This window comes from Onychostoma macrolepis, chromosome 03 (genome assembly GCF_012432095.1).
Source record: "Onychostoma macrolepis isolate SWU-2019 chromosome 03, ASM1243209v1, whole genome shotgun sequence".
NCBI classification, from domain to species: Eukaryota; Metazoa; Chordata; class Actinopteri; order Cypriniformes; family Cyprinidae; genus Onychostoma; species Onychostoma macrolepis.
Genome location: NC_081157.1, coordinates 44,250,937 through 44,275,142, shown reverse-complemented (window position 1 = coordinate 44,275,142; position 24,206 = coordinate 44,250,937). Strand labels below are relative to the sequence as shown.

At 35.5% G+C, this 24,206-nt stretch overlaps 3 protein-coding genes across 20 annotated transcripts in view; 1 reads left to right on the top strand and 2 right to left on the bottom strand.

Moving 5' to 3' along the window:
- Window positions 1–211: 211 nt before the first annotated feature.
- map2k4a (mitogen-activated protein kinase kinase 4a) lies at window positions 212–14,089 on the bottom strand. Of its 9 annotated transcripts, XM_058770268.1 has the most exons (14): window positions 13,827–14,089; window positions 12,125–12,160; window positions 10,375–10,407; window positions 7,884–7,901; window positions 7,276–7,378; window positions 6,206–6,380; window positions 5,441–5,560; window positions 5,230–5,349; window positions 5,084–5,135; window positions 4,827–4,954; window positions 2,312–2,389; window positions 2,079–2,227; window positions 1,801–1,846; window positions 212–857 (listed from the first exon to the last, which is right to left on the bottom strand). In XM_058770268.1, exons 1-14 carry the CDS (start codon window positions 13,927–13,929, stop codon window positions 744–746), a joined length of 1,275 nt encoding a protein of 424 aa, XP_058626251.1. In that variant the 5' UTR covers window positions 13,930–14,089; the 3' UTR covers window positions 212–743. The 9 variants fall into 9 exon arrangements, with proteins under 9 accessions (XP_058626251.1, XP_058626252.1, XP_058626253.1 ...); XM_058770269.1 differs by lacking the exon at window positions 7,884–7,901; XM_058770270.1 differs by lacking the exon at window positions 12,125–12,160 and having other exon boundaries at window positions 13,827–14,088.
- Window positions 14,090–20,252: 6,163 nt separating this feature from the next.
- tmem220 (transmembrane protein 220) lies at window positions 20,253–23,116 on the top strand. 2 transcript variants are annotated; one of them, XM_058771752.1, is made up of 6 exons: window positions 20,258–20,455; window positions 20,590–20,619; window positions 20,711–20,771; window positions 21,143–21,266; window positions 21,361–21,420; window positions 21,544–23,116. In XM_058771752.1, exons 1-6 carry the CDS (start codon window positions 20,360–20,362, stop codon window positions 21,674–21,676), a joined length of 504 nt encoding a protein of 167 aa, XP_058627735.1. In that variant the 5' UTR covers window positions 20,258–20,359; the 3' UTR covers window positions 21,677–23,116. The 2 variants fall into 2 exon arrangements, with proteins under 2 accessions (XP_058627736.1, XP_058627735.1); XM_058771753.1 differs by lacking the exon at window positions 21,361–21,420 and having other exon boundaries at window positions 20,253–20,455; window positions 21,544–21,773.
- Window positions 21,914–24,206, bottom strand: part of LOC131537980 (uncharacterized) — a 26,656-nt gene continuing 24,363 nt past the window's right edge. For 5 of the 9 annotated variants that reach the window (XM_058771737.1, XM_058771742.1, XM_058771732.1 and 2 more), the window contains one exon: window positions 21,914–23,171. Coding sequence is in view for 4 of the 9 variants with exons in the window: in XM_058771742.1 (XP_058627725.1) it covers window positions 23,149–23,171 (23 nt within the window). In the remaining 5 variants the exon portion in view is untranslated. Of the gene's footprint in view, window positions 23,172–23,440; window positions 23,456–24,206 lie in introns of those variants that run through there. The other 4 variants (XM_058771733.1, XM_058771743.1, XM_058771740.1 and 1 more) reach the window with 2 other exon arrangements.

Sequence of the window (24,206 nt, the reverse complement as noted above, 5' to 3'; positions counted from 1 at the left end):
ATCTGAAGAAACAACAATTACGTTGTAAATTATCCATTGATTATTCATATTAATAGTGAATAAAGTCATATTAATATGTAAAGACTTCAATGCAGTAAATAAACAACATATAAAATCATTATATCAAATATAAAAGCATTTGATAATGTCAAATCAATGGATTTCTTTCATAATAAGATTAACTACATTTTACAAAGCACCAAACACGGAGTCGTTTCCATATTCCTCAGTTTTATTTATAATATCAACACATACAGTGAGGATTACAGAAACCCCGGCCACCTCTGCATCATCATTCACCTTAACATACAAAACACATGTTTAATATCACATACATGAAGAGGAGGGACGAGACACGAGCAGATTTCCAGTACGTCGAGGGCTTTCCGAATCAAATATTCCACAAGTGATTTCAGAAGTATAAATACAATTCCAGGCTTTTTTTATTTCATTATTTAATATAGGTTTAAAATCACTATTCCGCATCCGCGAGAGATCCGTCCATCACGTGTCCTGTCAGACACGTGTGTGTTTGCACTTTACAGGTGTGTGTGTGTGTGTGTGTGTGTGATGAGAGAGAGACAGTAAGAGAGAGAGTGAGAGACGTGGGTAGGAGGTATTTTACAGTCGAGCTTGAACTGAACGCCGCGGTGCCGCTCGCGGTGCTCTCGTGTACGGTTTCCTGTTTTAATACTGCTGTTCTGTGATGAAGCAAATGTTTAAACCAACGCTTGCACCTCGTGTCAGTCCACGTACATGGGGGAGCTGGGAGACGCGGGCATCTGATCCAGGATCATGCAGACGTAGCTGGCCACGTCTACCGTACGCTCCTCGTACATCTGAATGAAGGGATGTTTCTGAGAGACAGAGAAGTTTGGGATACTTTCATTTCTTTCACTCAACAGCACTTCTGCTTTAGTCTTCTTGAGAGAGGCGTATCCTTTGAAATGACCTGTGTTTTTATCACATCTGAAGCATTAAATATGGCTTAAAATGATTTCAAATAAGACAAAATATGGTTTGAAATAAGCTAAAATCAAAGAAGAGAATCATTTTTCTAGACCTGGAAAAGTCACTAAAATTATTAAAATATAGGTCACGGAATTTTCTATGATGAATATACATTTTTCTAAATATGTTAAAATCTTAAATTATTTATTAGGTAGAGACTGCTAAGAAATTGCTATTTATATTTGTTAATAATAATAATAATAATAAATATAACTAATTAAATAAATACTGGAAAATTCATTTTGGAATTACGGAATTGTATTTTTTTTTTTAAATTACAATTACAATATATAAATATAAAAATATAAAATAACAATATTAATTAGATGCTTTAGGATAGTGGACATATACATATGTATTTTTTGCAGATTTTAAATAATTAGTCCATCAGTGTATTAATGTGTATTCATAAGAATAATAATACTTTTTTGCTGTTCTTATTATATTATTCTAAACAAAAGAGTTGTATTAATAAAACAGCTACAACAACAACAATTAATTTAATTTAAATAATGCTGTTTAAAACACTATAATACCCATATCCAGGGTTTCTCCACGTTTGGACAAATTAATTTCCTTAGCTTTTTATTAGGATGAGGATTTGGGAAAATAATCTTATATAAACACCAATTTCTAGCCAATTAAATATTTTATAGCATAATTTCCAAGACCATGATAAGAAAAAATTCCCTGATATGTCCAGATTTTCCATAACGGTAAGAATTCTTACTGAAGTTTCATGTCAAAAAGTGTTGAACATGTGGCTTTCAGCAGGAAACAGGAACTCACCAGAAGCTCTTTGTACTTTGGCCTTTTTGACTCGTCCTTTGTAAGGCTGTTAGAAACAAAAAAATAAATAAAAGGTTTAATTAAAACCCTTCAGAATCAAATTAATCATAAGCTCCATCTTGAGCTCTTGCAGTTGCTGTGAATCAGCAGCAGGAGGCGTCGTGTGCATCAGAGTTATTGCATCCCCTCTGCTGAGTCAGCAAACTCTGAGAAAGAGGAAACGCTGGAGATCACAGACAGTGTGTGACCGCGGTCATGTGTGTGAGTGTGTGTCTCACCACAGGTTGACGAAGTTGATGAATTTGGGGGAGAACTGTCTCTCCTCGGAGCTGCTGAGCTGCGGCGGGTCGCCCTTCACCACCTGCGTCAGCTGATCAAACACACTGTTCCACTTCGGGTAGGGGAACCGTCCTGTGGCCAGTTCATACTGAAACAGCATTACAGCAGTGTAACAGAAATCACTTTCAGTATCACACACACAAACGGTCACATGACAGATGATCATCCTCACCAGTGTGATTCCCAAACTCCAGACGTCTGAGCGGACATCGTAACCCTGTCTGGAAGCGCTGGGGTCTATCCTCTCCGGCTGAGGGACAAACACACACAAACACGCAGAGTGAACCATGCAGAAAGACTCCAGACGTGACCGCAAAACTGAATTAATGAACGATTTTCTTTTTCTTTTTTTATACATAATATTATAAAGAAGTAATATTGTCTTGTTTGGACTGATAAAATAAATATTTTTTAAAAGAATATTCTGTTTTACTGTGAATGTTGAATGCTTCATTACATCAAAGTTCACAATTTTTTTGCTGCTATTATTTTAGCATGAATCATCAGTGCGTTATTTTAAACAAAAATATAGTATTCTTCTTATTTTCTTATTAATAAAAAGTAATGTGATTAAAAAAATATATATATAATTGGCTATTGTTGTTCATTTTATTAATTAAAAAAAAATTTTAGGTTAAATGTTCATTGTTGAAACTGACCATTTCATTTCTTACATTTGTATGCATTTTTGGCATGAATCAGCACGGCATGTACTTCTTAAGAAAACCAAAAAAATACAAATTATATTATTATTAGTTGCTGTTCAAAATTCTCTTATTAATAAAAAATATATATATTATTATTATTATTATATTTTGAATCAAATTTTCTGTTGAAACACTGGCAGAGAAAATAATATCCAATTTCTTTTATTATTAGTTGTTGTTCCAAACTCTTATTAATTTATAATAATAATAATAATAATATTAATCAAATTTTCTGCTGAAACGCTGGCAGAGAAAATGTCTTCTCCTGACATTAAGTCCCCTCCTACAAATATTCTAATTCACTCAGAAATACATATGGTTTCTGAGGTTAACTATGCTGAAAATGCTGTTTCAACTAGCATAGATGTAGAAATTCTGAGATCATGGGTTGATTTCCCAGGACACACACACACACGCTCGTTTTTGTGAAAAGTGGGGACTCTCCATAGGCGTAATGGTTTTTATAGTGTACTTACTGTATGTGCTATTGCCCTACACCAACCCTACACCTAAACCTACCCCTTACAGGAGACTGTGCATGTCAACTTTCCCCAAAAAAAAACTCATTCTGAGTGATTTATAAGCGTTTTGAAAAGTGGGGACATGGGTCAATGTCCTGAGATGTCACCTTCACCTTGTAATACCTGTGTCATACCTTTGTCATTATACAAATCTATGTCCTGACTTTTCACAAAAGCGCACACACACACACACACACACACACAATGATGAAATGTCTTGCTCTGGATGAACACATAAGTGTGAATAGCGAGAGTGCAGCAGAGTGCTTTTCCAGCTGTGTCTGATCCAGCTGCTTTACAGGCCTAAACACCACAAAAACAGATGTGCTCCCGTCACACAGCAGCAGAGCGTGTGTGTGTGTGACTGATGATGTCATAATGCAGTGATGATGATGATGAGATCACGGCTCAGATTAGAGCATGACATCATCAGCAGCACTGCAGAGCTGAGCTTCACAGACACCCTGCAGTTACATCACTCTACAGCACACGCACACGCACACACGCCTTCAGAAAGGATGACAGGAAATTACTGTTTTTTTTTTCTGCAGGTACTTTTTCCCCCAATCATTATGAATCATTATTTTATTTATTTATTCATTCATTCATTTATTTTTTATTTATTATTATTATTTTTTTTATTATTTTTTACAAAAAAACAAAAACAAAAAAAAAACACCCAAAATAGCAGTGGCATCTTTAAATGACATTAACCATTATTTAAATAACATTAAATAGCATTAATCATTATTTATTTATTATTATTTATTTATTTATTTTCAGCAGCACATTGGATTAATCAAACCTGACCGTAAAGACATTTATAATGTTACAAAATATTGGTAACACTTTACAATAAGGTTAATTAGTTAACATGAACTAAGAATGAAAAATACTTCTGCCGCATTTATTAATCTTAGTTAATGTTAATTTCAGCATTTACTGATGCATTATTAAAATCACAAGTTGTGTTTGTTAACATTAGTTAATGCACTGTGATCTAACATAAACTGACAAGGAACAACTGTATTTTTATTAACTAACATTAACAAAGATTAATAAAGAGTGTAATAAATGTAATTTCATTGTTCATTCATGTTAATTAATACATTAACTAATGTTAACAAATGACACCTTATTGTAAAGTGTTACCAAAATATTTCTATTTTAAATGCTGTTCTTTTGAAATTTCTATTCATCAAAAATGCAAAGCAGCAAATCAGCATATTAGTCTGATTTCTGAAGGATCATGTGACACTGAAGACTGGAGTAATGATGCTGAAAAATCAGCTTTGATCACAAGAACAAATTACATCTTAAACATTACTGTTTTTAGTCAAATAAATGCAGCCTTAGAGAGCAGAAGAGACTGTCTTCTGTTCAAAAACATTGCAAAATCTTACCAACCTCAGACTTATCAATGTTAGTGGCAATGAATATATAAATGAATAAATCTTACTGCCATATACGGTCTGCAGCCTGCGTCTCTGGTTTTGGCGATGGAGTCCACCAGCTGTCCACTGATGCCGAAATCACACAGCTTAATGTTGCCTTTCCTGTCCAGGAGGATATTCGATGGCTTTATGTCTGCAGAGAGAAAGAGCATCAGTCTGAGTAAAAAAGGATTTCATTCACATCTAAACCCACTAAAATGAACTCAACAAAAACATGCAAACAAAAATAAACTGAGAAACTTCATCAATCTGCCTCTCTTACCTCTGTGAATAATTTTCAAGTTTTCTTTTAAGTGGTTAAGTGCTTTCACAGTCTGAAACGACACAGAGGAACACGGCATTTTAATAAACACTAACGAATGCTTCGCTTAATCAATGCCAAAGTGAATTAAATGAATGAAAACTCACAGCTAATGTTATTTTCCCTAAAATCTCCTCTGGAATCACATCATCTAAAGAGGAATAAACGTATTTGTAGAATTTGTCGAAGGAGATAGACATGAGCTCCATGCATATCCAGCAATCCCCCTGAGAAAGACAAAGACATAACAAGCGTCTTGAGAGGAAAAGCCTCTCTCAGAAAGTATGAGACGACGGTAAGCAGACCAAACAGACAAACCTCTCTGAAAAGAGCCCCGTAAAACTGGACGATGTAGGGACAGTCGCTGCTCCTCATGACCACATCCAGATCCATCAGCAGCTGCTTCTGTTCTCGCTCGTCTACCGTCGACCGGATCCTCTGTCACATAAACAGAGTCGTGACTGTCAGCATAAAGTCTGATCCACATCACAGCTGGTTGATTTCAAAAGAGCACACATTATGCATAAAGTGCATCATTTTCAGTTTGAAATGAGAAAATCATTTTGGAATATCGCATTAAAAAAAACGCCAAGATGTGCATAAATTCTAAAAATACACGTAAAAAACTTGTGCGCACAATTGAGTAGGATAAACTTTTTATCCGATATGAAAAAATGCGCATAAACTACATTCACCGAATAAATTCCACTATACGCATTGAAAAAGTCATGTTACTTTGCGCTATGAGACGGGATGACGATGCGATCTCGTTCACAGCATATATATGTTGTTTTGGATATTCTGAAATGAAATGAAAGTATTTCTGTATAATTGTATTACGCGACTGCGTTCCCAAACAGCTCGTTGACTCGTTGGATGGAAACGGTGCTTTATTCGCAAATGTTTTATGCGATATTCCAGTTTTGCGCATAAGTTAAATTCGCATCTTTGGATAGAAACATAGCTAATGTAAACATAGGGAAATGCACATTTAAAAAAATAAGGGCAAGGACAAATATATTGTAAATATATGTATTGGGGTGATATTGTAAAAGTAACTGTAACTTATGACAAGCGTCTTACTTTGACGGCCATGATTTGTCCACTGGGTTTGTGCACCATCTTGTTGACGGAGCCGTACGCTCCTCTGCCGATCTCGCCGAGATCCTTCAGGTCTTCAGCTGTGAAGTCCCAGTGCTGCTCCGGAGAGATCTTCAGCTTCCCAGACGACTCGATACTGTGTGTCCGCAGCCGCTCTCTGAAAACACACACAGATGCACGTGAAGACGATCATGGCGGAGGATGGAAAGACAAAACTGAAGTCTTGACATCATCCACAGAAGACAGTTCTGTGTTGAGGGCCAAAACTCACAGGTTCTAGATTAGGGCTGCAACAAATTATTATTATTTTTTAAAATCCATTAATCTGACAATTATTAATCCAATGATTGATACATTTGGATTGAAAAAAAAACAACAACACGTAATTCCATGTCACTGCAGAAAGCAATGTTATGAATAGAGGACTTGTATTTTATCCAGAAACAAGAGTTTTAAGTTAAAGAGAGTCATTCACACCACTCTAGCCAACCAATTAATGTTTTGGGAAGCCAAAAGCTGTGTGTTTGCAAGAAACAAATCCATCATTAAGTCATTTTAACTTCAAACTAATATTTGAGTCTATAACCCATAATATTATTTTCTCTCCTCTTCTGAATCAGGAGAGAAATCTGCACAGATCAAGCACTGTTTATAAGCGAAAACAGTCCAAAACAGCTCTAAACAAATATGTTGGTGGATTTTGATGTGAGAGACAACAGGAGATGGACTTTATCCCCCGAGCGGTTTATGGATTATAGACTCATATTTTAGCTGGAAGCAACAGTCTGAAATTAAAAACGTATTAATGATGGATTTGTTATTAACATTAACTGATGGACTGGAGTGGTGTTGATTATTGTGATGTTTTTATCAGCTGTTTGGACTCTCATTCTGACGGCACCCATTCACTGCAGAGGATCCATTGCTGAGCAAGTGATGTTATGCTACATTTCTCCAAATCCGATCCAACAAACAAACTCATTTACATCTTGGATGGACTGATGGCGAGTAAAATGTTTGGGTGAAATGGCCATCAGATGGTATGTACTCACATGTGTGGGTTCTGGAAAGGAAGTCCGGCAGTGTTCAGAGTGATTCTGGAAGTAGGTTTGATTGGAGGATTGGCAAAATTTAACTTCAGGGCTTTACGTTTACCTGACAAAGGAGGAAGAGACCCTCAGGTTAAACAACACAGTCAGGAAACAGCATTTTCACACACAAACACACAAACCAACACACTCAGATAGCATGAAGATAAAGTTGCAGGTGTATTTTATTCAGGTTGCCGTAGGATAAGATCTCTAACTAAGCCATGGAAGATGTGGGAGGGTCGTGTGAAGAGACCAAGGTTCACTAGAGACATGCACATCTGAGCACCAGGAGAGGAACCCAAGAGCCAGATTTCCTAAAGCCATCAGAGCATGCTGAAGGTGTAAACCATCTTCATTAGAAAACATATAGAGGGTGACGATGGCTTTAGCAAATCTGGCAGCAGAGGACAGTGACTGCAGTCCGACATGCTCAAACCCTGAGTTTAACACCACCAAATCAGCAAATCTTTCCCCATCTACATCCACTCAAGACAATAGAGCGTTAAAAAGATCTGATCACATCCGGACACAAAACAGACAATCTGAAACGAAAACTAAAAAAAACTTACCTTCATCACACACAAAACCTAACACAACCCAAATACAAAATTATGCATGAATCTATAATGTGCAAACTGTGCGGTTCATCTAGACTGCGAGAGGTGAGCCTTTTTTTTTTTCCCAAGCACTAAAAATAGCCACCACAAAAATGAAGCCAATGCAACATGACAGAAACAGTGACTGATTTGTTTTACAGGAACACAAAAAACTATTTTTATTAGACTTTTAGAAAGTTTAAGTAATTCAATTTGGGTAATTGAACTCTATATGCTGTTCAGGGCATCTTGATATTTCACCTTAACACATTTTACTCTAGAATCATTTTTATTTACAGTGAAAAGGCATCAAAACACATTATCAAAGAAATTAAATGTCACTGTTTTGGTCAGGGTTTCTTTCCACCAAAATGATTTAAATCAGAAACATTAAAAAACAAAACACAAAAACATAGAAACCACAAATAATATTAACACCGTGTTATTTTTTTGTTTATCGTTTTTTTTTTTTTTAAATCCATAAAAATAAAGAAAAATAATGTTAAACCAAATCCAACACTGACTATAACTGGTTTTATAAGGAATAATATTAATCAGACTGCTGAATAAATGTAGGTAATCTGGCTCATTTTCATTAAATAACACTTTTTTTTTCTTATTTCAGTATTTTATCCCTGTATTTTGTTCTGTAACCCTATTCAGATTTCAAATGTATTTTCTTTGCCATTTTTTCTTTTCTTTTATAATAATTCACAAGGCAGTTCAAGGAATTATGGAAGGGACTTTACAGAGATATCAGTGTTTTCTAAAACTATAATTCAATTCTTGCGTCTCCATAAAATTGCAAACTAAAGACATGTGAATAAGTGAAAATTATACGACAAAAGAGAAATTAAACCAATGTTAACAATGCAAACAACACTTAAGGACTGAAATTGAATGAATGAAGACAGATTCATGAAATTAACTGGAAAATGAGGGTAAGCACATCTCTGAGAAATTAAGGACTATTTTCCCTCCACCACAAGATTGTGAGGATCCGAATACCAGAGGAACGACATTTCTGAAATCTCACGGCATGTGCGTCCATGTCCCAACAAGCTGGTGTTTGTTCGAGATACTCATGCCAAAAACATCCCAGCAGTGCTTCAACACTAAACAAAATGCAAACCGAAGAAACAAGGAAGACAGCTACAACACTCAAGGCAATGCTCACTGCGCCGGTTAGTAGAAAGCCTCAGTAAACAACCACCGGAGCTTCCATTACTGTATGCGAACCATTGATCAATGTGGAAAGTACATGCGTGATCATTAAACAGATCTTGATCAAGTGCAGGCTGATTTTGATTAAACTGACTAAATCAAAAGAAAGTCAGGACCAATCGACTGTCCAGGAGTGAATCGTTTTGTTCCAAAGTCAATGGAAGCTCAAAGTCTTAGACTTGTGCCGATTTCTCACTAAAATCCTCTTTATTTAGTTGTTTGACACAGAGACAACATTTGAGTTACCGAATGGAAATACTGACTACTAATATGCATTATTTGATGGCTTAAATGACGATATCTAGATAGAAGGGTGGCTGAAATAATGCTGATATAGTTTATATGCACAAAAAATGCTGAATTCAAAGAAATACTTGTTCTGCACAATATTTAGATTTTTTGCATGTTTTTAAAAGAAGTCTCTTTTGCTCATAAATTATTATTCATTATCACAGTTGTATATTATCATTAAATATATTCATAATTTACATAGATTCTTTTAATATAAATAAATATATTATCAATAATTATTATTAAACATTACATTAAATGTAGTTGTTCACTATGAACAAACTAAAACAAGTCTGTTAAATAATTAAATACATATCAATATATAATTTCATTAGTTTTCATCATTTATCAAAAAACATTTTATTAGGTTAATGAGATTTTCTTGCTTTACTATAAGATGGCTAAACAATCTTTTTTTTTTTTTACATTTCTTGTATTAGTTTGTTTATTTCTTAATACAGCACACTAAAACAGTGTAGTACAATTAACTTTTAATAAAAAGAAGTCAGTATAAATTAAAAACGGTAATAAATGCTATCATGATGTATAAAAAATCAAATAAATAACACTATTTAATTACATATTAGTTAATTATTTGCATCATGATAGTAGCTGATATCACCATTTATCAATCATCATAATAATTAAAGGGATTGCATTACTATTTTGCTTCATTTCCTACAGGCATAACATAATTTCTTTATATTCTTAAAACAGTACAATATTCTTCATATTTTGGGGTTACACACGTCTGCAAAATCGACATCTTCTTGGCAGATAATAAGTTGATCTAGGACTCTAGGACAGACCGGCTAACCACCCTCCACCTCTAGCATGCAGAACGATCTGTCCTAAACCGGCACAAGTCCAGCAGAAACCCATTAGTATCGGGCAGAGGACAGGCTCCCCGAAACCAGCGAACAGACACGCTACAGAAGGGTTGGCTTACTTTGATGAAGTCCAGACAGGTTTATCTGAAACCCTGGTGGTGAGAAGAACAACGGTCGGACACATGGTTTGATCTGGAAAAACACCTTCAAATCCAACGCTAATTCTGTCATAATCTGCTCTTCATAGCAATGGAGTCTCAATAAAACCTCAAAATCCAAGAAAACCACATGACAGCATCTGAAGCTCGCTCAAACCAAACCTTTGTGCCGGGATGTGCATCAGTGAACCGGTAATCATGGGAAATGTGTGTACATGCAGAGGAGGTTCACACACAACAGCAACCGGAAACCAGCAGAACGTAAAACAAAGGAAAACACCAGACTAAGAGAGAAATGAAGGAGAGAAAATCAAAATGAAACAGTTCAGAGAGGGAATATAAACAGCAGTTGTTCTGGGGAAAACAATTTCTCAGGGTCTCACCGTGGTCCGGCATCAGGGAGGATTGTGGGTAAGAAGAGACGAGAGATAAAGGGAGAGAAATATCATGAGGGGAAATATTGAGTTTCATTGCTTAAACACATAGAATTAAAAGAATCCATCCAGCTGGAGTTTGGGAACTTCAGACTGCAAACATAAAGTCTATTTTGGGAAAAGATTTGTTAGGTTATTTCAGGAGAAATACACAAAAAAAATGGAAATTAAAACAATTTTCACTCAGAAAATGCTAGCAAAAATTACGTTACACATTCGAATTAAACATAAAATTTTGAAGTAGAAAGACAGAAATAGTATTTCCTCGTAAAACATAATCCAATAATCTTATTCACACTTTAGAAAAATTGTTTTATGACAATAAGGAAGTTTTACAATAAGGTAAACGTGTCATTTCTTATACAACAGGTTTATCTGAATACAAGAGCGCAGACTGAGATTAACCTCGTAAATCATGTGATGATAATTCATGCGAGTTTCCTCTTCCTGTGTAAATGTGAAGCCAATGAATAAAGCTTCCCGACCAAAGCAGAATCACGTCAGACAGCGCTTTCAGGAAATACAGGAATGATGGTGTGATGGAGGAGATTTTGGAGAAGCACAGTAAAATGAGAGAACAGACAGACTAAACTGAAGGGTCTCTACGTTGAGATTCAACTGAGGAGTTAGCGGTAAAATTCAATCTAGGTTCTTTATAGCTGCCCTATAAAGAGACTGAAACCAACCTAGAACAGTGGAAAAATTAATTACATAAACACTAGTTCTACACAAAAACAAATCTGTAAACATGCACCAAGAAGTGAATCTCAAAAAAAATATATATATATTTCATCCCAAAATCAGGGGAGTAAAATGCATAAAGATTTTATTTTTTTGTAATTCTTGTTACTGTTTTACAGTTATTTTTATTTAATCACCTTCAAAAATAAGCACTGTTCAATTATTTATTTTTTTAAACTCGGCATGAATTAATAGTAGCATAATATTACCATGTATAAAAACTCAAATAATCATAAATAACAATAAAAATATAATAAAAAAGTCCTCTTGTAGTTCTTATTACTGTAGTAATTTGATTATAAAAAAATTATAGTAATAATTGTACTATTAATGGTACTAAATAAATTGTACTTTTGTGCATTTATTAATTAATTAATTACATAATGATAGTATTTGTAATCATCATTATGGTAATGAGATTTTTTTGCATCAATAAGACGGCTTAATTTTCTAAAGACAAAACACTATTTCCTTATATCTTTATATAATTATACAATGTTTATGTCCAAACCGTTCAATGTAAAGTCAGTAACTACCTGAATCTCTCTGAAACCTCCTGCATGAGCTGATGTCTGAAAATCAAAATGAGCTGCATCAGTTTGGACAGAATACCCAGTTTAGAGGCAACTGAGGTTGGCCTAGAGAATTTCAGAGCAAAACTAACCCATAACAGATTACAGTCTATGGCCGCATCTCACAGAAGAAATGAAACATCTTCAATATCAAGACAAACAAAACAACAATTGTAATGATATTGGTGATGACTTTATGATGAACACAATTCATGCACACTGGTGTCCTTGTTCAAACCTGCAACCTTTCAGTTACCAGCCCATATATTTAACCACTACACCACACCATGTCCAAAATAAATCACTGAAAGGGTCACATTTCAAGCTAAAATTAGTAGTAACTCATTAGAGCTGTCTGTTTACACAGATCCACATTTAATGTTAAATATCACTTTCACACTAAACTAACCCACACTCTACCTTAAATGCAAAGTTTTGGTAGATAATGATCTAAATGACTCATATTCAGTCATGAATAGATCATGTGGCAATTGGGAGTCATAACACTCCCCAAATTACAATCATAAAACATTCATGCAGCAGTTTATGTAAAAGTTTTTCAAACTGGGAGTCACAAGATGCTAGTGGGCCCATGGAAAGTTTTAGAGAGAAATAGTGTAAAACATGCAATAATAATAATAATAATAATAACTAATTAAAATGAAAATAAATAAATAAAATTACATTAAAATAAATATGTAAATGAGTGGATATATAAATAAATAACAATTACATTAAAAATTAAATAAAAATTTATTAAAATAAATAAGCAAATTAATAAATAAATAAAATAATAATACAACAATAAGCTAAAAGAAAGTAATTAAAGAAATTAAGTGGGGAAAAACAATCATATTAAATACTAAAGTAGGCTACTATATGAGGAAATAATGTAACTTAATAGAAAATAAATATTTTAAAACATTTATAATAATGTATTTTTTTCACACTATATGGGTTTTTACACAAGAAACTATATAACGCGAGAATGATCATATTTTGAGGGCCGTGGCATTTAAAAGATTGAGAACCGCTGGTTTATGATAGATAATCTGTCAGTGATCTTACGATTTAACAATGTCATTTTCTTTATGAAATCAGGTATTCTTATTCTCTGGTCCACAAATAATGCAAATAACATCTTAATATTTCCATTTATTAAGAAACGACTCTTTAATTTCCCCCAAAACACTTGCATTTCTCTGAAGTTCATTTTAGCATCGTATCGTTAGCCAGTTAGCCATCCAGCTAAAAATGTCAACAAACTCCAATGACAGTCAGTAAACGAACAATGATATTAAACGAATTAATATAATACTAACCGTAACATGGACATATAAAATGTTAATTTATCCTTAGGTTACGTAGTAAACAATGTAATTATAACGTTGAGAAAATTAAATATTCACGGGCCTGTCAGTGTTTGACTTAAGCGGTTAGCCGTGCGGCTAACAGGACGCTACGATTAGAATTAAAACTACTAGTATAAAGCAAAAACAGAGAGGTTACATACAGTTCAGAGCGTGTAAATGCAAACTGAAATCGATATCTAAGCTAAAGCTACACGGCTAGTAATGCAGCGTGATTGAGTCTCATCTGATGCGAGCGAACTGTCATTGATCTCACTGCAGGGTGGATGGAAGAGCGGGTTCGGCTGGGTTCTGACCTTGCATGCTGCTCATGGTGCTGATGTGCTGGCTCTGGCTCGGGTGGTGCTGCGCGCTGGAGGCTGATGCTGCTGAGGTACTGCTGGGGCTGGACGTCGCCATTTGGGTTTGACTTCCAGCAGCCAGCGCTGGGCTGCAATGCAGAGACAGACAGCAGAGAAACCTACAGTACAGAAGTACAGAAGAACAGCAGAGCTCTCTCTCTTTCGCTCGCGCTCGCGCTCGCTTTCTCTCTCTCTCGTTCGTTCGCTCTCTCTCTCTCTCTCTCTCTCTCAATTCAATTCAATTCAGCTTTATTAGCATGACTGTGTAACACAATGTTGCCAAAGCATTAACATATATATAACAACAACATAAATAATAATAAATAAAATCCATCTAAATAAATGAAAAGTAAGTCAGTTTCGAGTTAATCATGTTTAACATTGTGAATGGTTAATACATATTTAGCAGCGAGTGCAGCTGTGTTATCATCTTCTCCAAGTAGGCTAAGAAGGGCATTTTTTCAGTATCACTAAATTCAGTAAATGATGGGATCAGGGCTTCAAATCTGAGGAGAAATGTTTCCGTCACATTGTGATTTTTAGGACAAATCAGCAGAAAGTGTTTCTCGTTCTCTATTTGCTGTATCACAGTGTCTACAGATCCTCTGCTCTTGCTCTGTCCATGTTTGTCTATGTCTTCCTCTCTTTATTTCTAAATCATGTTTACTCCATCTGTATTTAGAGAGGATTTGTCTTTCTTTAAATGGTTTAATCAATAAATAATTGGTTCTGTTTAGGGTTGAGTAGCATTGTTTATTAAAACAGAGTTTATTATGAAGGTCAAAGTGTATTTTTAGAGATTAATCATGAGTGTCTTTCAGATTTTTGCCAATTTCTTTAATAATCATTATTTAATAATTCTCTCTCTCTCTCTCGATTTAACTCAATTCAATATGTGCTTTATTGGCATGACAATTGTTACAATGTATTGCCAAAGCATAGTGTTTACATTAAATATAGAACAAATATGTATTTAAAGAAAAAATAAATAAAAATAAATACATGCATGTATATATAATAAAACAAAATAGAACATATCAATTCTACGAATTGTAGAATTCTATGGACAATTTAAAATTTAGTGTGGTGTGTTTGTGGGCGCGTCACTGATTTGTTTACTCCTCTCTCTTTTTGTGACAGGTGTCAATGTATCTTGCTGCTAGTAGGATACAATCTTGTTTTTCACCTAATAAATAATGAAGTTGTGTTTTCTTGTTTAACATTTTGAAGTCAGGGCAAAGTGTTTCAAATTTGGGATAAAATTTCTTTCTAATGTCTTGATAGTTAGGGCAGCTGGTGAGGAAGTGTTGCTCTGTGGGTACAGTATGGGCAGATGCGGCTCTCTTTGGGCAGCCAGTGCTGGCGATATCTGCCCGTCTCTATAGTGAGAGTATGGTTGCTCAGTCTGTACCTCGTCATTTGTCTTCTTAGTTTACAGTCTTTCACTGTACTCAGATATTCTGCAGTGGTGTACTCTCTATTTAGGGCCAAATAACATTCAAGTTTACTTTGTTTTTCTGTTGTTTCTTTCCAAAAGGTTAGATCATTTTCTTTTTGTGCTTTCATAATTTGGTTGGGCTGAATTTTGTGGATGGATGTTTCAGTGTCCTGATGCTGGATGTTGTAAGTCATGTTAGTTTGTGTTTGCAGCTTCAGGACCATCTGAATCAGGGGACTTTTTCAGGGTTCACTTCATGGTTTTTAAGGGCTTTAAAATGGTAAGAGTTGGGGTCGCTCATTTTTAAGAGTTTCCTAAATTTGATGGCTCGTTTCTCAATGTGAATTAGTAGAGGGTACTGGCCTAATTCTGCCCTGCATGCGTTGTTCCTCTGTACTGTGAGGATGCTCTTACAGAACTCAGCATGCAGGGCTTCAATCGGGTTTTTGTCCCATTTTTCAAATTCGTGATTTTGAAGAGGACCCCACACTTCACTGCCATATAATGCAATAGGTTCTATGACTGACTGATTGACTGATGTTATCAAATTGGTATTTTGGGATTTTTGATGGCATAAAAGGCCCTTCTTGCTTTCTCTTTCAGTTCATTCACAGCCAAATTTAGCTTACCAGCTGCACTTATCTTCAGCCCGAGGTATGTGTAGTTTGTGGCATATTCAATTTTGGTCGTCCAAGGGTGAAATTGTGTCTCTTTCCTTGAAGTCTGGGTCTTTTCTGGAATGTTAGTACTTTAGTTTTGTTAGGATTAATAGTCAGGGCCCAGGTCTAACAGAACTTGTGCGGGATGTCTAGGTTCTGCTGTAGACCCTCTTCTGTTGGAGACAGCAGAACCAGATCATCTGCAAACAGCAAGAACTTTATGTTGGAGTCATGTTGTGTGAGGCCAGGTGCTGCTGATTGTTCCAGGACTTTTGCCAGTTCATTAATGTAAATATTGAAGAGGGTTGGTGATAGTGGGCAGCCCTGCCTCACACCCCGCCCTTGAGTGAAGAATTCTGTTCATTTATTACCAATTTTAATTGCGCATTGATTATTTGAATACATTGTTTTTATAATATTGTATGTTTTACCCCCAATACCTGATTCTAGAAGTTTTGACAGCAGACCTTCATGCCAAATTGAATCAAAGGCCTTTTGGAAATCTACAAAGCAAGCGCATGTTTTGGTTTTGTTTTGGTTAATATATTTGTTGATCAGGGTGTGTAGGGTGAAGATGTGGTCTCTTGTTCTATAATTTGGTAAGAATCCAATTTGACTTTTGCTGAGGACATTGTGCTCTGTAAGGAAGTGTACAAGTCTTGTGTTGATGATATTGCAGAACAGCTTCCCCAGATTACTGCATACACAGATGCCTCTGTAATTGTTTGGGTCTGATTTGTCTCCACTCTTGAATATGGGCGTTATGAGTCCTCAGGGGGGGCAATGGGGGGCCTGGCCCGCCCTGTGAGTCACTAGTGCCCGCCCTGGACGAGCCTGCTGAGTAAAGAAAACGCTGTACTATTCAAACATCAGTTATTATTTATTTACCCTTGCATTGCGAAAAAGTGGATATCTGTCTCCTCCAGGCTGTACTGCGTGTCAATCTAAAAGGAGGCGGGGTGAAGTTACAAGCTTCAGGTGTTCGGCTGTACGCACTGTGCGTACCATGAGCGCTCAGACTGACCTGAGATTTGCCCCGCAAACATTTCAGCAGTAAATTATAGGCCCGTGTGTCCCGTATTTCTGTCGACTGAACCAGCCATGCCATTAATAATGAATGTATCAGTCTTTTGCATGCCAAAGTCAATTTCTGATTATAAACATTGCTTCAAATAGAAAGAGAAAATCGTGCTACACGCACTTTCATGAGATCGGGTTAGACTGTACAACAATTAATTTGTAGCCTATTTTACAAATGGGAATACAACGAATTCATGACAATGTTTTACATTCAAGCTACCCGTAAAATTTATAGTGAAAAGTTCTTTAAAATCATCTGGAATGCAATAAAGTAATTTTAAAAGCTGTTTTGTTGCATGGATTAAAAAAATAGGCTAATAAATAATTCACACAGCAGACAAAATTGCGTTCCAGAAAATCCTTTAAATCTTAAGGAATTCAGAGCAGAGCAACATAAAAATCAGAAGAAAAAAAATATAATCATGCCTGTTTTAGGCTTCTCCTTATTTTTATATTTTAGATGGTGATGAAAAATGACTCTCCATCTCCTCATTGGACGTGCCTTTAGAGAGAAATGCATCTTTACGGATTACATAATGAAAGAGTTTTTGTTTTCGATTTGAATTATTTCGTTTTAAAGTAGTAATTTAAAGCTTTCTATAGATATATTTATTATATTTGTGACTCAATTCGTTGAGTTTCGGTTCATCATTGTGAAGCGCTCCTGTTCAAGACGAGATGGCAAGCCCATCCTCGATTTTCCTATTTATTTTAATAAAAGCACAAAGTTTTGTTGATATTGTGAATGCACACAAATAAAAGTAGACCCTTTACAGTTCCTCTACAGTTTACTCTACCTTTATATGCAAAAATTACGGCATATTTTAAGTTGTTTCCACTATCAAGAAAAAATGCAAGTGACCGCTGTGGCGCCTCCATGTCCTGCAAAGTGCGCTTCAGCTTCCACTCTTCACACAAAGCGCACCTAGCGCACATTTATATAGTTAAAACATTTAAACTAACATTGTGATGCTTGAACTGTTTATATATATTTTATTTTAGGCAAGTCCTGGTGCTTAGAGAAGGCTAAATTGATCAAACATAGGCTATGATCAGCTCACTGTCTGCTGCTGGCCGCTTGGTCGTTACTTAAAAAATACATTGCATATGTCCCAGATAAGCGGACAAGCGTTGATCTCGAGCCCTGCGATGTTTAGACTGCTTCAGGTCCAATCTTTACGACTCCTCTGTCTGTTGTATTGCGTCAGTGGAGTGGTACATCAATTCTTCCTCGTTTTTTGTCCATTTAATTCATAATTAATGATAGTATGCATTGCAATGAATGAGGTTGATCTCATTTGTGCCCCCCCTGAAAAAAATGAAATGCCCGTCTGTGAATTTGTGTCTGGCGCCGGGTCTGGAGCATTTCATTGAGGATGCCATCTGGTCCACTTGCTTTTTTGTTTTTTTAGGGCCTGGATTTTATCAATCATTTCATTTTCTGTAATGGGGTAGTCTAATGGGTTTTGATATTTACCAATTGTATGTACCATATGAATAATTTTTTCATATTTTTGGGTTTGTTCTGGGTTCATTTTAATTTCACTATAAAGTTGTTTAAAGTGATTTCTCCAGGTGTCTCCATTTTCTATGGCTGCTTGTTCGTGATGTTTTTTTATGCAAGTAATTCCAGTTGTCCCAGAAATTGTTAGAATTTATGGATTATGGCAATAGTTTTTAGTTGGACTGTTTAAGTTCTTCACAATATTGATGGCGTAAATCTGCATTGTTTGGTTGTCTATGTTTTTATGGATTTTCTTAGAGGATGTGAGGTTAGATAAATTCGCCAAATATTCAAATATATGTTCTCTACAGCTAGACTGACACCATCTCGACTGTGAGGATAAATTCTGCCTAGAAAGTTGTCTATAAGTAAGCATACTTTTGGATGGTCAATTGCTGTCACATATTTTTCTGTGCTATTTTGTGCCCATCTGTAATTCTCTCTAATGTTGTACAGCTTACTGGGCTGTGAGTGTATCTTCGTATTTGTTGTCCTTTTTAAACAGTAATGTGACTGTGGTCTGATAGGGGTGTTAGAGGTTTGACTGTGAATGCTCTGAAAGAGAATGGATCTAGATCTGTGATCATGTAATCAACTGTTGAGCAACCATGAAATGAACTATAGGTGTACCCTCCAAGAGAGTCCCCTTTCACCCTGCCATTGACGAGGTACAGGCCGAGGCTTCGACAGAGCTCGATCAGAAGCTTCCCGTTTTTATCCACTTGGTCATCAGAGTTATTTCTTGGTAAGTTTACAATGTTTTGTGGGAAGCTCTGTCCAAAAATATAGTTATTCCCGTTATCTGTGGTGTAGTCGGGAAGAGATCCTGTCCTGGCATTTAGAGCTCCACAGATCAACACACTTCCCTGGGCCTGGAAGTGGTTAATTTCACTGTGGAGAGATTCAAAGATGTCCTCATTATAGTATGGAGATTCAGAGGGAGGAATATAGAGAGCGCATAAGAAAACATCTTTAGGTGCTTGTTGATTTTGAGCCAGATATGTGATTCTTCTTTTTTAATTGTTTGGATATATTTGTCAATTTCTTGTTTGTGCCAGATTATGATGCCCCCTGAATCTCTTCCACGTGTGATTTTTTTCATGTTTTCTAGAGGATAAAAATATTTCAAAGTATCCTGGGGGACAAAGAGTGACTTCATCAGTTTTGCGCCATGTTTCCTTTAGTATTATTATGTCCATATCTGATATGTTTTTTTCTGAAATCTGAGGTTTGGGTTTTGTTACCAAAACTGGATGAATTAATACCTTGTATGTTCCACATATTGATATTGTATGTTCTCTCTCTTTCTCTCTCTCAATTCAATTCAATTATTTTTTCTTCTTCAATTCAATAGAATAGAATAGAATAGAATAGAATAGAATAGAATAGTGAGAATGAAAACAGTACAGAGCAAACAATAAAACAAAAATATTTTACCTGCATAGAATTTAATTCAAGAATGAAATGAAATCTACTCCTCAGATTATTGATTTAGATTCAGAAGTGTGAGTCAATGATAGTATGATCTGATTTGTATTATTATAATCAACTTATATTAGGCTGAGTCAAGTATATGTATTGTCTATTAAATATTGTTTGTTTGTTTGTTTGTTTGATTGATTTAATAGTTGTTTGCGCTATTAATCCAAATGGTTGAATGAATTCAATGGTGTCGTGAACTTCACTTCCCACAATGCTTAGCTTTATCCCGCGGATCGTCATATCCGGAAAACAGTACAGTTATAAAGTCCAGTGTTTTTCGTTTCAGAGAAATGTTGATAAACTCATTAAATGCTCAAAAGCCCAAATGAAGGACAAGATGAGTGTCTCGTTGTCTCAGATCATCTGGAGAGTTTGTAATTTATTCATGTCAGTGTTTTTCTCGCTGGCAACTTACGTGCAGGTAAATGTTACTTTTAGGTTCATTTGCATGCATTGTATGAGCTATAATTATCAAATAAAACACTCATTTATGTATATAAGAGGTGATAATTGATAATTAACAGATTAACCGCTGATTTGTTTGATTATCTTTAGATAAATGATCCGGATGCTGCTTTGTGGATGGTAAGACTCACTTTCACCTCAAATGAGAAACATTGCTGCCGCTGTAAAACGTATATATGCTCCTTATATTATTTTGTGTTCGTTTCTGCAGGTTGGTTATGCTATTCCAGCTGGATTGTGTTTTTTGCTTTGCTGTCAACCACAAATAACAGGTAAGAAAATGAAGTTCTTCATGATCAAAATGAGACGCGATGCTGCCATCTAGTGTAGAAGAAATACTTCAAAAAATAATCATGGAAATATAAAAATAATTGCATTTTTTATTCGATTTTGGTATTGTCTGATATATAAAATATACATAAAATTATTATATATTTATTTACTTCATAAAACACGATATGCAATATTTACCACATAAAGCACAATGTTTTGCATTAAAAGACAAATAAACTATATGTACAAATTTAAGTGTGTATTTCAGTCTGCATGCATTTTTCACATACAAAATCCCATTTCTTGACAGCCATAAGAGATTATGGTAGATTTTAGAGTTATAAATGAAATTATGTTATACCCTTTCCAGAGTCATTATTATGGAGGAGAATGGCTGATCTGCATGTGCTTGTAGCTTCAACGTTTGGAGTCATTCTGGGCTGGAAACTCTATAAAGAGGGAATTACAGACATTTTCCAACAAGAGGAAGGAAGGTAACAACAATTCAGAGGAGTTTTGGCCAAGATTCAATTGCATTAGGGGAATAAAACCGCTTTAATTCATTTATTGCATAAATGTTGCTCTTAGGGAATGTTGTGGACTCATGTTGATGGTTTTCTGGCTGCTGTTGTGTCGACATTCAGGAAGGTGAATGCATTATTGTATGATTTTTAACATCCATGTTAAAATGCTGTTCTGAAGACTGTGACTCGGTACGAATGTTTTTTAGCTGTATTATGAGAGTTATTGAATGTGTGTTGTGTCCTGTAGGAGTTCTGTGGGCTCTGTCAGGGTCTGCACTGCTGTGGGAATCACAGTGTTTCCCTTCATCACATGGATCTATTACTACATGAACACAGAGCTGAGGAAGTACTGGCCTGAACACTGTACAACTGCTCTCTGATCAGATAAAACACTCAAGACGCTCTAGATCAGCACAACATACAGATCAACTGAGCTTTACTAAAGTGCACTGATAATATGAGACAATCAGCAGCCATCGATTTTGAAAAAAAAAATTTAATAATTCAATTGTAAACACCACACACTCTAGTGCTATACAAACTTGATGATAATGCTATTTGTCTTTGTGCTCTCAATCTCCTGAATTTATCTGAAAATAAATAACAGTAGGCCTATATGTGTCATAATGCCTTTATGTAAAAAAGAAAAAGTCATATCTGCCATCTGAAGGTTTAAATTCAGTCTCAGTGTTTCTGATGGGTCTATGTCTCTGATTTATTTATACTGTTGAGCTTGGCTTACAGCTAAAATTAGTTTTTAAATATCAAATCAACATGACATATTTACAAAATAAAAATATTTTAACACAATACAACATGCCCATTTTCAAAAACAGTGCAAAACTTTTACATTAACAATAATAGCTAAATAACGTCATTACACCAAACTCGGCTTGATCAATACTTATGAGATTTTGATCAAACAGTCAGTGTCATTTTTTTTTTATTTGTAGGTAGGCCAACTCGTTTTGTACAATTTTGGATGCAGACCTTGTTTCAGTTGTTCTCAAAGTATGAGTGCCATTAGACTAGTACGCAGATGAATCACTAAATTAAATATAAATTAATGTTAAAACACAGTACATTTGAATTTAATCTTAATTTAAGTTTTTTTTATTTTATTTACCTGTATGTAAGCACAGTGCAGTGTTAATGTTAAGACTGTGTATTTACAATGTTAAAGTGGCTGACAACAATAAATATATTCTCCCACATAAAAGGCTGGTCTACAGGGGACAGCTTTGGCATTCTGCAGGCAATTTCTTCTTCTTCAAAGTGAATCGCATTTTTGAGGGCCTAAACATGCTCCAAAACTCATGAAACTTTGCACACGCGTCAGAACTGGCGAAAATGTACATCTGATATAGGTTTCAGAAGTGGGTGTGGCAAAATGGCTCGATAGCGCCACCTATAAAATTTCAAAAGAGTGCGCCTCGAGCTACGTTTTATGTACATGCATGAAAATCGATACACACGTGTAACACACCATTACCTACAAAAAAGCCTCTTGGTACAAAATCCAAAACCCAACAGGAAGTACGTTATTTTGAATTTCCTGTTCAATTTTTGTGCAGTTTTAGCAATTTCCAGGCTTCGTACTTTGACGAACTCCTCCTACAGTTTTAATCGGATCGTCTTCAAATTTGCTGAGTGTAATCATAAGGCCTTTGCGATGTTAAATTGCGAAGATCTAGAGTTTTCGTCAAGGGGCGTGTCCCTGGCGGCCTGACAAAGTTTGATGTTTCGCCATGAAACAGGAAGTTGCTGTAACTCAGGCAAGCAATGTCCGATCTGCCCCAAACTTCACACGTTTCATAGGAGTTCAGTCCTGAACACATCTGCATGCTCATATTCAGACAGTCATAGCGCCACCTGCTGGCAACAGGAAGAGACATGTTTAACACTGTAATGGACTCCTAGGTGCATATTAAAAATTGTCAACAAGTGATAAATAGGTTGGCATCATGCTACAAACATACTAAAACATGCTAGCAACACTTAGCTAAGTGCTAAAGCATGCTAGTAATGCAGTGAAACAGGAAGTTGCTGTAACTCAGGCATGCAGATTCCAATCTGCCCCAAATTTAACAAGTTTGATAAGAGGCCTGTACTGAACACATCTACATTCCCCTATTCGGGTATAGTCATAGCGCCACCTGCTGGCAACAGGAAGTGACATGTTTTACACTGCGATGCACTATTAGCAACACAGTAAAACATGCCATTGTGTGATAAACATGTTAGCAGTTAGCAGTTACTAAGTGCTAAAGCATGCTACTAACTCCATCAAACAGGAAGTTGTTGTAACTCAGGCATACAATGTCCAATCTGCCTCAAATTTCACATGTTTGATCACAGTCCTGGCCTGAAGACATCTACATCCTCACATTCGGTTATAGTGATAGCGCCACCTACTGACAACAGGAAGTGAAATAAAGTCTGATACAATACCAACGCTGACTACGCAGTGTTGTTTAATTATTTAATTTTTTCCCCTTCTATTTTTTATATATATCAATATATAATATATATATATCAATATATCAGAATTTATTAAGAGACCAAAATACCAAATGTATGAATTGGATTTACAAGCATGTACAGCTACAATACTTCTTTGTTAATGTTTACATAGGTTAGGTCCTAAGGTTGTTTTAAAAGTTCAAATGTTTCAGAACTGAAGAGACCAAAATAAACCAGCTTTATGCATTTTGTTTGTTATTTTTGAATATTGTGCATCTAACATAATACATAATCTGCACGTTTAATAAACTCCATCTGATTCAAAATCGCATGGGATTAATCATGCAGCCCTATTGGGGACACTTAATTTCCAGTGATATCGTCGAATTGATTGCACAAATACTATTAGAACTGAACTGAGCTGGATGATGACATCACTGAATTCAA